This window comes from Vidua macroura, chromosome 4 (genome assembly GCF_024509145.1).
Source record: "Vidua macroura isolate BioBank_ID:100142 chromosome 4, ASM2450914v1, whole genome shotgun sequence".
Classification (NCBI taxonomy): Eukaryota; Metazoa; Chordata; class Aves; order Passeriformes; family Viduidae; genus Vidua; species Vidua macroura.
This window is the reverse complement of record NC_071574.1, coordinates 70,092,874-70,108,363: the sequence shown is the minus strand read 5'-3', so window position 1 is coordinate 70,108,363 and position 15,490 is coordinate 70,092,874. Positions and strand designations below refer to the sequence as shown.

The following is a 15,490-nucleotide window of genomic DNA, read 5'->3' as shown; positions in this document are numbered from 1 at the left end:
TTCAGAAGTCTCTAATATTTATTAAAACATGGCAACGTCTCTGTAAACACACCTTGATATAATTTAAGGAAAAAAGAAGAGTTGAAGAGAAAACAGTTAACTATATTTAAAGAAGATTTTATCACAAGTTTTGACAGTTTTCAAACAAATCTTCAATTATATTAGAATTAATTTTCTTGGATTTTGTTTCAGCAACTGTGGCCAAAAATGATGTATGTTTACAGCACTCTGAACATTTATAAAGAGATTTGAAACACTTAATTATAAGGACTGAATTATAGTATCAATCCTTGATTTATGGCTCTATTGTTAGTTAACTAATTAGAAATTTAAAGTGTTCCAGTTCATTTACATTCATCTTTCATTAACTGGCTTTTAAGAAGTGATGGGAAATTGCAACTTTTAAAGAAATTCATTTAGCCAGATTTCCTGCCAACTATTTTTTTCTTCTTTCCAAGAAGACAATTATTTCCAATTATTTCCTTGTTAATATATGTGCAAGAGTTTTATAGGTGTCAATAACATAGTCTGAAGTTGAATTTTGGCAGCAAGTTCTCTTTGAAGAAGAATAATAGCTTTTGTAAGCAAAAAATTGTGTTTCTTTGGAACATCAGGAGCTGTCATGGAGCTGGTTCTCATCCCATCTCCCTTTTCCCAAAACTCCAAAACCTGTTTTCCTTGTGACATATTTGAGAAAGAGTTTAAAATAAACATCTAGACTGTCATTTATTTATAACCACCCATCAGAAAGTAACTACATAATTATTAGTTCTATTTTAAGCAAAACTGAGGTTCGTGGTGTGGGATGAGGTGCAACTGGCACAAGGTGATTCTGAGAAAATTCTGGATGTTGGGAGGGAAAGACTCACCCATGATCACCCACGACGTCGATCAGGCATTCAAACAGCAGACAGAGAGGTTTGGAAAATCTCCAAGGATGGAATTCTCATCCTGACTGCATGAAGCCTTGAGCAGCCTGGCTTGATAATAAAGTTGTCTGTGTTTTAAAGAAGTATTTAAAATATAACCTTCAGGAGTTCATTCCAACCTAAATTACTCTGTACTTCTGAATTGTCATTAACAGATATCCCAAATAAATATTTAATAATATTTAAGCTGAGAAATAAGCTATAAATAAAAAGTTTTATGGGATATGGATGAAAAATTGAGTACAACTGAGTGACTTTCATTTTTCATGAGCTAAGTTTTGATCATCATAAATATTTCTCCTTATTTACAAATACCACAGAAGTATATTCCCCTTTTTACAGTTCAAAGTGAGGAAAGCTGGCTTGGGTTAATTACACATCCTCTGTGCTACATAATTTATTATTTAAAATCTAAATGCTATTTGTAGTCTGTAAAGAAATCACTGAATTTATTCACGGAGTACAACATATCTGCTTGTGAAAACGTTGAGTTGGGTTTCAGGGTTTAGACATACTGGAGATATTTTATCTGTAGATTGTTCATCTTCAAGACTCAAAAAGGATGGAAGAATGCACAGAATCCCAGGATGGGTCAGGCTGGAAGGGACCTCAGTGGCTCCTCTGGTCCCACCTCCCTGCTCAGGCAGGGCCATCCACAGCACAGGGCACAGAATTGTGTCCAGGTGGCTCTGGAATATCCCCAGTGAGGAGACTCCACAGCCTCCCGGGACAATCTGTTCAGTGCTCTCAGTGGAGAAGTTCTTCCTCATGCTCAGCTGGAACTCCCTGGGCTCAGTCCCTGCCCCTTCCTCTGGTGCCATTGCTGGGCCCTAGAGCAGAGCCTGGGCCCTGCTCTGACCTTCCCTGCACCCAGGGACAGCCAGGGACAGCCAGGGCTGAGAGGGCCCCTCTCAGCTGGGGCTTGTCTCGAGGCTGAGCAGCCCCAGCTCCCTCAGCACCTCCTCATCAGGGAGATGCTTCAGTCCCTTCATCACCTTTGCAGCCCCCACTGCACCCAGTCCACGAGCTCCAGGTCTCTCCTGTCCTGAGGAGCCCAGAACTGCACAGGGTTCTCCAAATGTGGCCTCACAGGGCTGAGCAGAGGGGCAGGATCCCCTCCCTGCACTGCTGGAAATGCTCCACCTAAAGCACCCCAGGATGCACTGCTGGCTCAGGGACAGCTCGTTGTCCACGAGGACGCCCAGGTCCTTCTCCTCAGAGCTGCTCCATTGGGTCACCCCCAGCCTGTGCAGGTCCACAGGTGCAGGATGCTGCATTTGCATATGCAAATAGATATGCACAGGCAGATTGCCATATTTGAGGTAGGTTCTTGGGTCTCACAGAAGACTTGAGTGCAGGAGCAAAATGTGATTAATGACTTGCTGGGAGGTGTAAGATGTGTCTGAAAGTTGCTGTGTAGGTAGAGAACCTTGCACCTATGGCTGTGAGGAAAAGGGAGGCATTTCTGGAAGGATTGGTTAGGAATCTGAAACAAACAGCTATTCTTTTCAATAGTTTTTTCTTGCTAATTCCGTAAGTTACTTATATAGTTCATTTGGTGCAATTATAGTCCTGCTACTGCCACGTGAAATATGAAGTTGTGAAAATGAATTTATACAGCTGATTTCTGAAAATCCCAAGCATTACCCTTTGGCTCAAAAGCCCCATTAAATAAATATACACAGGCCTAACTCTTGGAGAAGTCATTTCTAATTTAGGTGCTTGTAAAACTGCTCTGCTTACTGCTGTGAAACACAGACCCCAGAAGATACATGTGAGACATTATTTCACATTCTGGCTAATGCAGCACTTTTTCTGCCAAGTCAGCAGTTCCTGGAGCTGGAATAATATGTTATCTGGTTAAAAATCTTCTATTTGTCCTTCTATTAAATAATGGATTTTCATAAATTCCTTGTGTTTATTACTATTTAACTCCTGAGGATTCAGTGAAATTATAGATTTCTCAGAGGTTCCTTTCTCCATATAGTAATGAGAGTTATGGCGTCTGTGTGTGTGAATTGGAAGTTTTATTGAGAAATAAGATCTTTTCTAAGAGTCTTGTCCTGCTGAAATTAAGAAAATATTCAAGTGGAGTTCATCTTTATCTTCAAATAAACCCATTTGAACATTTTCATTTGTTTATTAATAATAAACAGATACAATTTTCAGTGCTAAAGGTACATGTTGGTTATGTGTCGTGTTCTTAAATTTTAATGTACATTTTGATACACTGTGCTGGTTTTGTTTTATTTTTTTTCAAATTACTAGCATCATTTGGCTTGCACTTGCTGATTGCTCTTGGATATTAAAAGAAATAGACTAATCATAAAGTTATCAGAACATTGTGAAGATTAAAATGGTTCATTAACAAATCTTATGTGCTTTAAAACATGTATGATTATTAGAAATCAGAAGGCTTTTACATTTTTTATTCCTATTTCATTATTTTTTCTTTTTTAAAGCTCAAATAACAAGTGCACAGCTTAAAGAGCATTTTTAGTCCATATGCAATTAGGAGACTTCTTTGCATGATTTCAACAAAAGATTTCTGAATTACACAGTGTTGTAAATGTACCTGAGAGTGAGAGCAGGTGATTGTATTTCTTACCTTGAACTGCAAAAGGAGAAAAGAGGTCAAAATATAATCCAGCAGTGACTCAAAACTCATAGCTTCACATGAAGTTTTACCGTGAGAAGAGTAGAATCAATGTTGAAACCTATTTCATACTTGGCAATAAATTTGATAGATACAATACACAGGTATTTAGCAGTGATCATAATCTCTGAATTCACCTTTCTTTATTAGAAAAGAATCTTTTGAAAAATCAATTCTTTTTCTAGTCGAATAAAGATACTTTGCTAACCAGGAGACTGTTTGACAAACTGAAGATGTTTTCAGTCTGTCTTCATGTAGTGCTCCCTTTTTAGTTAACTAATCCAGCACTTTTTTCCTGACTAAAAACCAAAAAAAGCTGTTAAAAGATGCATACAGAATGGAAATCAGAAATTTCACATTTTTGTGTGTCATTGTCTGGTAATGATTTCCTTGCAGTCTTAACTTCCTCAATTTTTTAAATTCATGAAATATTGAGATAATACAGTAACATTTCAGCAGTGTAGGCTGCTTATTAAAATAATCAAAATTAAATTATTAATGGAGAACATCCCACTCTATCTTCAAGAATAAAAAACTTATACCTTGCATATGGCCTGAAGAGCCAAGAATGGCCTGAAGAGCCAAGAAATGTTCAGGATATTTGTGGAAAAGTAATAGTGCTTTAGCATGGAATGGTTTGGGTTGCAAGGGACCTTAAAGATCATCTTCTTCCAAGACCCTGCAATGGGCAGGGACACCTTCCAGTATCTCAGGCTGCTTCAAGCCCTGTCCAGCCTGGCTTTGGAGACTTCCAGGGATCCAGGGGCAGCCACAGCTTCTTTGGGTTTCAAGGTTATGAATTTTTATATAAATACATTTATATACATATATACATTATATACATATATACATTTATATATTTACATTTATATAAATATGTATATATGTATATATACATATACATATGTATATACATATATATACGCATATATACAGATACGTATATTTTTTATTTGTATATATATTTCTTTAATACTTACTTTGTCAGGAATTTGGTAGATAATTGGTCCAAAAAAGTTTTGATAATCCTTGCGGTCCCTTCCAACCTGCTATTTTATGATAAATTATTTATAGGAAAGACTAAAAACTTTTCCACTATCACAGGTTGCTTCAAGCCCCATCCAGCCTGGCCTTGGACACTTCCAGGGATCCAGGGGCAGCCACAGCTTCTCTGAGTACCAAGGTTGTGAATTTATATATTTCTTTATACATATATATATATATGTATATATATATATATATATATATATAATATTTACCTTTTCAGGAATGTGGTAGATTATTGCTCCAAGAAAGTTCTGATAACCCTTGTGATCCCTTCCAACCTGGGATTCTATGATAAATTATTCATAGGAAAGACTAAAAAAACCTCTCCAAAGGCACTGAAAATGCCAAAGACCCGCGCCCATTCACCATTTTCCCGTTTTCCTTCCAGAACAAGATCATCCTGGACCCGATGACGTTCAGCGAGGCGCGGTTCCGGCCGTCCCTGGAGGAGCGTCTGGAGAGCATCATCAGCGGCGCGGCGCTCATGGCCGACTCCTCGTGCACGCGCGACGACCGCCGCGAGCGCATCGTGGCCGAGTGCAACGCCGTGCGCCAGGCCCTGCAGGACCTGCTCTCCGAGTACATGAACAACGTAAGTCACGACGGGCGCCTCAGCCCCCCCGAGGCTGCGGCTGCTCGCGTGTATCTCAGAAGCTGTAACGCGGCTTTGTGCGGAGTGTAGGGCTGGTGCTGTTTGAGTTGTTGAACTTCTAATGCGTTGCAAACAGGAGTTGAGTACGATCATGAAGCTCACAGGGGGTGGTGTTGCACTTGCCAAGGAACTCCGTGCTCCCTGTGAATTTGGGATAAAAGTTTCTTCTTATATAATAACTAGCAGTTCCTTTGGAAGTAGAATATTTTTTAAAATGAAAACAATGGTGGGTAATCTAAATGCGAAATGGCCCAAGAATTATTTTCTTATTGAAGATGAATATGGGTAATTTTCAGCATGCTTGCCCCTGTGGGATGGTCATTGTGTTTGATTTTTATGATCTTACTTACAGATATTCACAAGAGGTTGACTTTTTGGTGTGTGAGTTAAACCACTGAAGGTTTCACTTTCTGGTGGAGCTATGAAATACTCAGTTGCCATGAAAATAGTGAGATCAGTATTAGTGCTGTTCACACAATTTGAAAACAACTCTCTGGGTAGGGTTTCCAGAGGCGTTGAATTGTTCAACGTGGTGTGAACTGGCAGTGCATAACCTTTGTTCTGCACAAACAGAACTTGTCCCAGAAAATTCTCTCCACCCAATGTTGTATATTAAAACTCAGATGTTCTATTGCCATGTCCTTTTGAGGATGTGGGAAAAAGACCAAAGCAACATCAACAACCCGTTTTAAAATTAAAATGTTTGCCAAGAGGTGTCAAACTGAGCATCCTCCACTTTGCTGTTTCTTTGGTTGCTCCCAGAATATCAGATGACACATTTTGATCCCATTTTGCTGGAATCATCAAAAAAATGCTGAAGAGGGTGTTCGAGGATAGACCTTTAACATTGTTATTTTCATTGGTACTGTTACAGTTGTTAGAGTGATGAAATTCAGTATCAGTAGTGCAAACTTCAGTCCTTTAGTCACTTCATTTTACAGTTCAGGCTTAAATGTTGCTTTTCAAAGATATTGTTCCATGTAATAGTCACCTCAAGGAATAGCTGTTTGATTGAATTGAAAAGCATTATTTGCCTCTTAGTTTTTTGAGATTATGGTTGACAGATTTTTGTGAAAGCTTGAATGAATGTGAAGTTTTGCTGCTGTGTTATGGGTTAGAAGTTATAAAAGAGAACATTAAATACCAGGTGGTGAGGCTGTGGTGGAGAACTTGCTGGGTTTCTTCCTACAAAATCTTGCTTTGTAGAAGCAATACTGGTGTAATCCTTAAAGGTCTTTTGAAAAAAACCTTGAGAATTGATGAATGGTGGCTTCTCATTTTATTGTGGTGCCTTTTTTTCAGTACACAGAGTTTTGGTAGTGATGCAATTTGCCCCTGGACCAGAAACATTCTTATTTTATTTCTGACTGCATTTACAGAGGGAGGAAAGTTTTAAATTCCTGCAGGCATTTATGACCACTCTGAAGGTTGCTAATATAATTTCATCATTTTTACTTAAACACATAATGGTGTGAGCAGCTGCTTTTATGGTTTCCACAATATGGTTTTTCAAACAGTCTTTTTTTTCCCCCCTTTTTTGTGTCCTTCTTAGTCTGAGTTGCACAACCTCTGTAATTTATTTATTTTTCTGCTTTATACTGAAATGTAGTCAACTTAAGTAAGTTTTTTTATACCTATTGAGTAAACATTATGAAAACCGAATATATACTTAATTTACATAAAATGCAGTACTTCTAATTTTACCAGATCTGGTGTGGTAGAATTTGACAATGATCATTTCCAAACTAATGTTAGCAGTTACAAGGGATGGGATTAAGATTACATATTACTATGCCTAAATTTTTGTTTTTTGTACATAGGGACAGATAAAGTAGGGGGTGTCAATTCAGTTCTTTAAGGGTGGATGCCATTTTAAGATACCAGGTTAAAAAATTCCAGTGCTTGTTTGAGCATTGACTCCTCAATCTGCCCCTCCAAGGCAGTTGAATCCTCCATGGGTCAGCTTGTAGCTGCCAGCCAACTTCCAAGTCATGTATGCTCTAGGAATGGACAAACAGCCAGACTCCTTCCTTCATTAAATCATTTGAGCCTCGTTGCTTAAGCTCCAGTTATAATTGTCAGAGACCAGATCAATACTGGAGATCAGATCAATACGGCCAACAGAGCCTGAAGAGCCATTGAGATGACAACTGTTATAATCTAATATGGGCAGGGGTAAGTTAAATAGCTCTAGACTTCTCTGATTAATTAATTAAATCCCCATAGCCAGGACAGAAGACCAGATCCTGAGCTTATAGGCAGCTCCTGTTATCTAAGGGTTGAATTTCATCCATTCTGCCCTGGCTTTGATACTAAACCTATTTCCTTGAAACCTGTGGATTGATTTTCTTGGGTTCTTGATAGTTACAAGCATGTTGAGTATAACAGAAGATCTCACTTGGAAAGTGTTTGAAAGCTTTCAGGAGTTTCAAAAGGGCAAAAGTGAATGGCACACACCAAACATGACACAGTCCTAAGTCTGATCAAGGTTGATTTTGCAAAGATGCACATCTTTAACATCTTCTGCCTGTGTGGCTTTAAACCACTGCAATCCTGCTCTTGCTTTAGAGATTATGAAATTAATCAGTCATTCATGTTTTGGGGTTTCTTCTGTTTGATAATAGATGGAAAATGATTATTTTTTTGGATGAGTGTTGATCAAATGAGCATAGTAAATACTTTGTAAATATTTAAAGGATGCAGATGATGAAGGGCAGGCTGTTGGCAATGTGCTGTTCAGTCAGTGTTAGTTCAGTCCTTTTCCAGCTTAAAATAGTTTCTTTTCATTCATCTACTTCTGTGATTCGGGTTCAGAGGGGTGCTTCTTACAAAACTTCAAGAGCTGAAGGAAAGGGCTGTGAGTTGAAGAAAAAGTAGACACTTTCAAAATTTTGGCATCCATAGAAAAATCTGAAAAAAAAAAAAAAAAGTTGGTAGAAAGAAGGAGAGGGGAGATTTCAACTTAGGTAAGTAAAAATGGTGCAGTTGTGTTATTCTGCAGTTGTATTATTTAGTGTTATAAAATGTATGTTTTGGTTTCTGCTTCCTTCTCCTCTGATAAATGTTGATTTACTCCATTTCCTACCAGTCAAATAATGTTTTTAATTAGTCCCTAGGCTCTTTCCTAGTTTTATGAATAATTATATATTTGTGTAGTTGCTGCATTGACCAGAGTCTCACAGTACCTAAACCCTCTGCAAGGGAGATCCCCGAGAGTTCTCTGTAAGAACTTCTATGGAGATGAGATATAAAATTGTTTCATTACTCTTTGTATGACCAGAAATATGCATATTCTTAATTTGCTTTATCAGTAACTGACAAAATATTTTCCCAGGTTGGTATCTACTATTTCTCTCATGAACTCATCTGAACTTCAGAATCTGTTAATTTTGGGAAGGAAGGACAAGAAAGTTCTCAGTTTGCTGTGTCATATGACTTTTTTTTTTTTTTTTTTTTTTTTTTTTTTTTTTTTTTTTGCCAGGGTCTCAGAGAAAATTTATAGGGTATTTTTCAGCTTCTTATGTATATGTGATAAATCCCATAATTTATTTCAAAATAAAATTACATTTCTAGGCTTCTGTCCTACAGAGAAGACCAAAATGCAGCTCCACAGAAGCTCTTAATGCAATTGTTTTCCATTTGTCTAAATGAAAGCTTTATTTAAAAGATGGTTAGCTCTGATTGGGGTCCAGTTTCCTGCTGGTTTTCTCTCCTGGATCTTTCATGATTTATATTGCAGGCTGTCAGGGAGCAACAATACCAGGAACCTGGGAGTTGCAGCTTTAAACTCCTGACTCAGAAATGCACTGCCAAACTCAACCCAGTGCTGGGCACCCTTTCTAGCAAGACTCTGGGTGCTGCTGGGTTGATGCCCGATTAACAAAAGAAAGGGAGGAAATTATATCTTTAGAAAAATATGCTTAAAAAAGGATGCTTTGAATTCCCTCTGACATCATCAGATTCACTGCCAGAGACAGACTGAATGTTGTGTTGCTGGGGTGTATCAATGATAAATTTGGAAAGTAGTTGACAAGTGAGTAAGCCATGAGTGTTAAAGACCTCTGTAATCACTCCAGTACTGGCTTGGCATTAATTCAAATCTGCATTTGAAAAGGCATTTCCCAGCTGGCTCAAATATGATTTTCTCCTCTAAAGCCTTTGGGTTCCTTATTAAGCCAACTTGCATTCTCCTGCCTTGCTTTGCCTCTCATCCAGTGTTCCTGCTCCCAGTCTCTGCTGACATTCCAGAAGAGCTTTTTTTTTATTGGTTTTGGGGACTGATAATATTTCTGTGTGTCTGAGTGGTATGATCAGTCCTTAATGGAGTCTTGTATTACTACTAATGATTTAATATTTAGATGTGAGGATCACATCTGAGCACTGGAACAGATTTCCCAGAGAGGTTGTGGAATATCCCTCACTGGAAATATTCCAGAACCATCTGGATGCAATCCTGTGCAATGTGCTCTAGGAAGACCCTGCTTTACCATGGGGGTAATGTTTCATCTTTGAAATCTTACTCTCTAAAGTTACTACCTGTCCCTAATACCTGCTCTCTAAAGTTACTACCTGTCCCTAATACCTGCTCACTCCTGAGTTGCTATAGGTTCTAATTCGTGTTCCCTATAGAGAAGAAAATGTCATTTCTTGAACCAACAAAATAGCAGAAAAACAAATGAGAATGCACAAGCCTGCTGGCAGCTTCTCTTCACAAATATATCAGTAAAAAAATTGAAATTGCTCAAAGGGAAAACAGAGTGCTGCATTACATGAAGATGAAATGTCCTTAGCAGACAGCTGGTTATTGTATTGGCTTGATTGGAGAACGAAAAACACAATAGCAACTGAAAAATCTATAAACTCTCAAGATACTGCCAGCTGTCACATTTAACAGCTTCATCTGAATTCATATTTAAGATCAGCAATAATTGGTGTGTACATTTCAGCTTTGGAGCTGACTTGCATGAGGTTAATCTGGGTGACAGTGAGCAGTAAATTACAGTTATGAGACAGAGAAATATCCAGAGCTGTCCTGAGATGAGGAATCAGGGATGAGTGACAAGAGATTGACTGCTGGAGCAGCAGCATCGACTGACTCACGCGTGACTGGCACAGCAGGGCAGTTTTTCCATCGGTACCATTGTCAGATTCCTGGGTGGCCGAATAATTTTTAGACGACAGCAGCTTGTTTAAAGCTTTCCACTGTATTTCAAACTGGAGATGAGCTATTTTACTATTCATTTGGCTCTTGTAGAGCAGTTTTGTCTTTGAGTACTTGAAAGAAACAAGTGGAAACACAGTAGTTATTGTCGGAGGAATAGGATATGTTCCCAAATGTTCTATGCATTGCTTCTCAGTCAGTTTAAGATTTTTGCTCTTATGTATCCCTCCTGAGTGCCTTGACTGCTCACAATTGTACATAAATCACTGTCTAAGTATGCAACCTGCAGTGTGACTTGAGACACCTTTTCAGGAACCTTCTGTCTTTTCCATTTTGATGATGTCAGGCCCTCATCATAAGACATGTCCATTATTTTTCAGTAGATTTATAGAAATGCAGCATCATTTACAATTGGACAAGCTAGTTTTGATTTATTTATTCATTCATGAATTTCCTGGTTTTGTAATTCCATATTCAGAGTTTGCTGTGTTTTTCTTATTAGAGTCAGAGAACCACACTGGTGTTTATAATCAGAAATAAATAAAAAAAACTGAGAAAATGAAACTTCGTGGCTTGGAAATGACAACTACCTAAAAAATTGTCCTGATTTTAGGTTCTGGTGATTACAGATTTACACATCCCTATTGGGATGAGTAGATTTTTAAATTTACTAAAGTAATTTGATTTTTACAACTACCTGTTACAATCTACTCTAAAAGGCGAGGGTAGCCCAGGTTCTTGTTAATAAATCCCTTGGGGTGGATTAGAGTGAAATGACCCTGAATGAGTGTTTTTTGTAAATATACATATGTAGGGTTTACTGTAGAATGATTCGGTTGCAAAGGAAAACAGATATGCAGGCATTTTGGTTGTTAACTTTAGTAATACGACAATATAAGAGCACAAAAATCACCTAAGAATATGCATGAGAAAGAGAAGGAAAGGATAAGAATAAAACTTTCTCACCACCCAAAGGCTTCACAATGAGACTTGGTCAGTGTAATTTTGATGGTAGTTAGTCAAAAATAATGGTCACAGACCAAACCCATCAGGTGGTGGAAGAAACCTCCAAAACACCTCATCTGTTGGGTTTCTATTCACTCAGGTTCATGTAGGAACACCCACGTACCTCCCCTGGGGTAGGGAACTTCAGCTGGGTGATGTTGTGTTGTGGATCAGGGACACCTGGATGATGGAATGTTGGGATCAGGAGCACCTGGATGATGGAATGCTGTGGATCAGGAGCACCTGGATGATGGAATGCTGTGGATCAGGGGACACTTCAGGAGAATCTGACACCTTCTAATTCAATACAGCTGCCCATCACATGAGTGCAGCTGGGCCCATCATGGCCCATTATGGCCCCTCAGCAGAGTGAACACCTTCAGGCCATGGGTGAATGTCCCAGGACCTCCCTGGCAGGGGAGTTACCACAGCTGAGTTCTCTGATAAGGGCAAGGAGACAGTTCCTGGCCCACAGGGTTCCCCTCTTTTCTTATCTAGTTCATCACCAGCTGTCTTACTGATTCTCTGACTCTGTGATTCTAATATTTGTGGGAAGAAATGGTGGTTTTGAACCACAGTGGTGGATTTTCCTTGGTGGTATCTATCACAGAATGTTTTGACTCCCTTTTGCTCTTTTTCTTTGAAGGCAGACTATGATACGTCATTATAAAAGTGTTGTATGTCATGTTAAAATATAAATAAAGCATAGGAGGTTTATGGAGTTTAAGGCTGAATTGGTGTATTAGGTTGAGTGATGTTTCTACAAGATACTTCCCTCTAAATTAGCATGGAAATTTTCTAAACTGACAGTAAATCCAAACCTGATTTTCTCAGTTCCTGTAGGGCTTAGTCTGCCTGGGCTTCTCCTACTCAACGTTAACATTGAGGTCATATCAGTCTTAATTCATTAAAGTTTTGAGTGCCTTGCCATTTCCACATTAAAGAAATCTGCATTAATTGTATAATTGCGGTGTTTGCCCATTAAACTGAAAGCTGGGACAAAACCAACACATGACAGAATGAACGGCACAGCAGTCAAAACGGTGTGGGATATAATTTTGATGATTTTTCATTGTTTTTGACCAACAACCCAAACTGCCTTTCTATAAAATATTATATGAATTTCTGCTGTGCCATAGTTGGGAATAAATTATTCAATAAATGGACCCCAATTTTATCAATAGTGAGAGAACTTGCTTTTCTTGAGAAATGTTTTTGGTTTTCCTCATTGTTTTATCTCATATATGTATGTATGCATACAGAAGGTCCGATTGTACTGTTGGTACCTTTTGAGAGTATTTGATCATTTTAAACTTAGTGTATTCAGAGAAAATAAAAATGTGTTGTTTCTTCAAAAAAAACCCAATCAAACTGAAAGCACACCAATCCCCCAAAACTACATTTTCATGCAATGGTTTTCATGTTCAACTAATTTAATTTTGCATTAATTAGTTTGTTGTTTTGTTTTTTTTTTTAAGTGTGTTCTAAGAGAAGTAATGACTTCTGCACTGGTGACTTTGATACGCTGGAAAGCATTGCCTCAATTTCAGATGCAGTCTGTCTGAAAATGATGTTGTTAAAGCTGTTTGTCCACCTGAAAAAAGTCCCCTATCAATCTTGCCTATATAGTGTGATTCATAACCTGTCTAATTTTATTTTTACAGAAGTTAGCATTTATGGGCTATTAAATTGTTGTTTTTCCATGTCTGCAAGTCAATATCAATACGAGAGAAGTTTATAATGCATTTTATACTATACCAAAAATATGATTACTAGCTCTGTGTATACCTGCCTTTGGTGTCCAAATCTCACTTTCAGTATTTACACAATCCATATTAACATTGTTGGGTGTTGTATTCTTTTGGATGCAAAGAAAAATCTTCCCAATGCATTTACAGAACTACTGGGAATCAATCAAAATAAAAGAAGCATGGGCCTACTGCAATTAGTGAGCTTTCAGAAAACCACATAAAAAATCTGTGTCTCCTTGGAGGCTACAAAACATCTTCTGTTGCACATGAAAAATCCTTCAGCAATTGTATAAATGTAGTGTTTGGCTGTTGAAGGAGGTGCAAAACAACTGTATTTTCAAAGACATGGGATTTTTTTCTTTTTGATTTCTTTTCTTTAAAAACCACCTGAATCTTCTCAGCAGTGGGACTGAATTTTTTACTATAACTGAGCAAATTCTGAATAGCTTTGGTTTGCCTGTTGCACTGAAAACTGAGACAAAAATGACACATGATTAGATCAGCATGTGGGTAGTCAAGGATTCACTTCACCTCAGGAAAGGTCAAAGCTCTTTTCCTATCAGTAATGGCACTGCAGTATTTACAGTGCCATTAGCAATCCAAACTACAGAAAATATGTCAGTTCTGTGTAAATCTGCAGTTTATCCTGCACTGGTTTGGATTGTTTTTATTTGTTTATACCAGGAATGCTTTTACAAATGAGAGGAAGGCTCTGCAAAGCAATGTTGGAAGGATTTGCTGTAATTTAGGGAATTTTCAGCTGAAATGATGGTGCTGGATATCCAGAAGAGGGCATGCTTGCACATCAGAAATGTTGTGTGCATCACTAAAGATCTGCATGCTGATGTGGTACGGCTGTAATCCAAGAAAATGTAATAGTAAACAAAGAAAATATTTGTTAGCAGCTTCTATTCTATTTGTTAGCAGTTTCTTCAGAAACAAATAGATTCAAAAGGTTGTTTGGGGAAAAAAGTATTTTAATAAAATTACTATTAACTGTATGAGCTCTCAGGTAGAAATGAAGTGGTAAGTTCTACTTGGATTCTTTGGTAAATTATTTCAGCTATAGGTACTTGAGAACCATGTGCATTTTATACAGCATCATTGCCAAGTTCTACAGCAGTGAAATGTATGATAATGTGAAGCCAGATACATCAGTGTTTGGTGAGGCCTTATATTTGATCTGGGAAATTATCTTACAACTTCCAAAGTGCAATAGAAGTGCAAGGGCATCACGTCTTGTGACACAATAACTTGTTGCTTTTTCCAGAGTTGTGTATGAGCCAGATGTTGGGAGCACATGAAGTTGGTTTTTATATTTTCACTTGAGGAATGAAAGACAAAAAAGGTCTCTGCAGTAATCAGTTCCCTGAAAACTTGCTTAGTAAGAGTAGGAGGATTGTTTTTTTTATTTTTTTTAAGATGACTGAGCTGAAGGAATATGCAATTTTCTTTTTGGATTGGATTATTTTTTTTGAATTTGAACTATTGATTCAGTCTTCATAAAATTTGGAAACTTTTTCAGAACCTTTCCTTTTAACAGATATTGCAGCTGTTTACAATATTTTGGTTTACAATATTTTTGGTACAACAGAATGAAACATTTTGTGAAATTAATTTGTCTATAATTTGTCAATTACTTTGTCTCCCTGTCCATATGAAGTGATTGGAACTCTATGATCATTAATATCCCATCCAGCCCAAACTGTTCTGTAATTCTGTACCGAAGCTTTAAGCTTACCTGCTTTATAAAATAAATTGTGTTTAATTTTAGGGTAACATACTGACCTCACATTTTCATGATACCTATATCATATAGGATTTTTATATCTTTGTCAGATCTTTGCTGCCTTGTCCAATTTTTGTGTTTATTTAAAGATAATGGCAACGCAGACAGATGCATCATAACTGTAATAATGCATTAAAGTTGCAATGAAATGTTTATATTTCTGTTTACTGAGATCCCTAAAATACAGTTGTGTAGCTCTGAGTGGCCAGTGGCTGAGCTCTTTGGGATATGCTCTAAAGTACCCGATGTGTAATAACATGTCAGGCTGTCAAATGCATTGCCCTCAAATCCTGGGATCAGATGAATTACATTTTAATTGGGTTTTAAGGCTAAGCTGAGCTAGTAGATAAGGTGGAATTAACCAGAGACTATTAATGCCATGAAACCTTTGGTGCTCTTAAGCTGTTGCACTAAAGCCTGGGTGAGCTCTTGCTGGGAAGAGACAGAATGGGTAATCACAGAATGACATAACCCTGTACCTGGAGCCCCTTAGACCCAGG

General features: G+C 37.8%; 1 protein-coding gene across 15 annotated transcripts in view; it reads left to right on the top strand.

Annotated features, from left to right (window-relative positions):
- Window positions 1-15,490, top strand: part of CTNNA2 (catenin alpha 2) — a 468,972-nt gene that overhangs the window by 134,882 nt on the left and 318,600 nt on the right. For all 15 annotated transcript variants that reach the window (XR_008436616.1, XR_008436617.1, XR_008436618.1 and 12 more), the window contains one exon: window positions 5,021-5,224. Coding sequence is in view for 8 of the 15 variants with exons in the window: in XM_053974852.1 (XP_053830827.1) it covers window positions 5,021-5,224 (204 nt within the window). In the remaining 7 variants the exon portion in view is untranslated. The remainder of the gene's footprint in view (window positions 1-5,020; window positions 5,225-15,490) is intronic.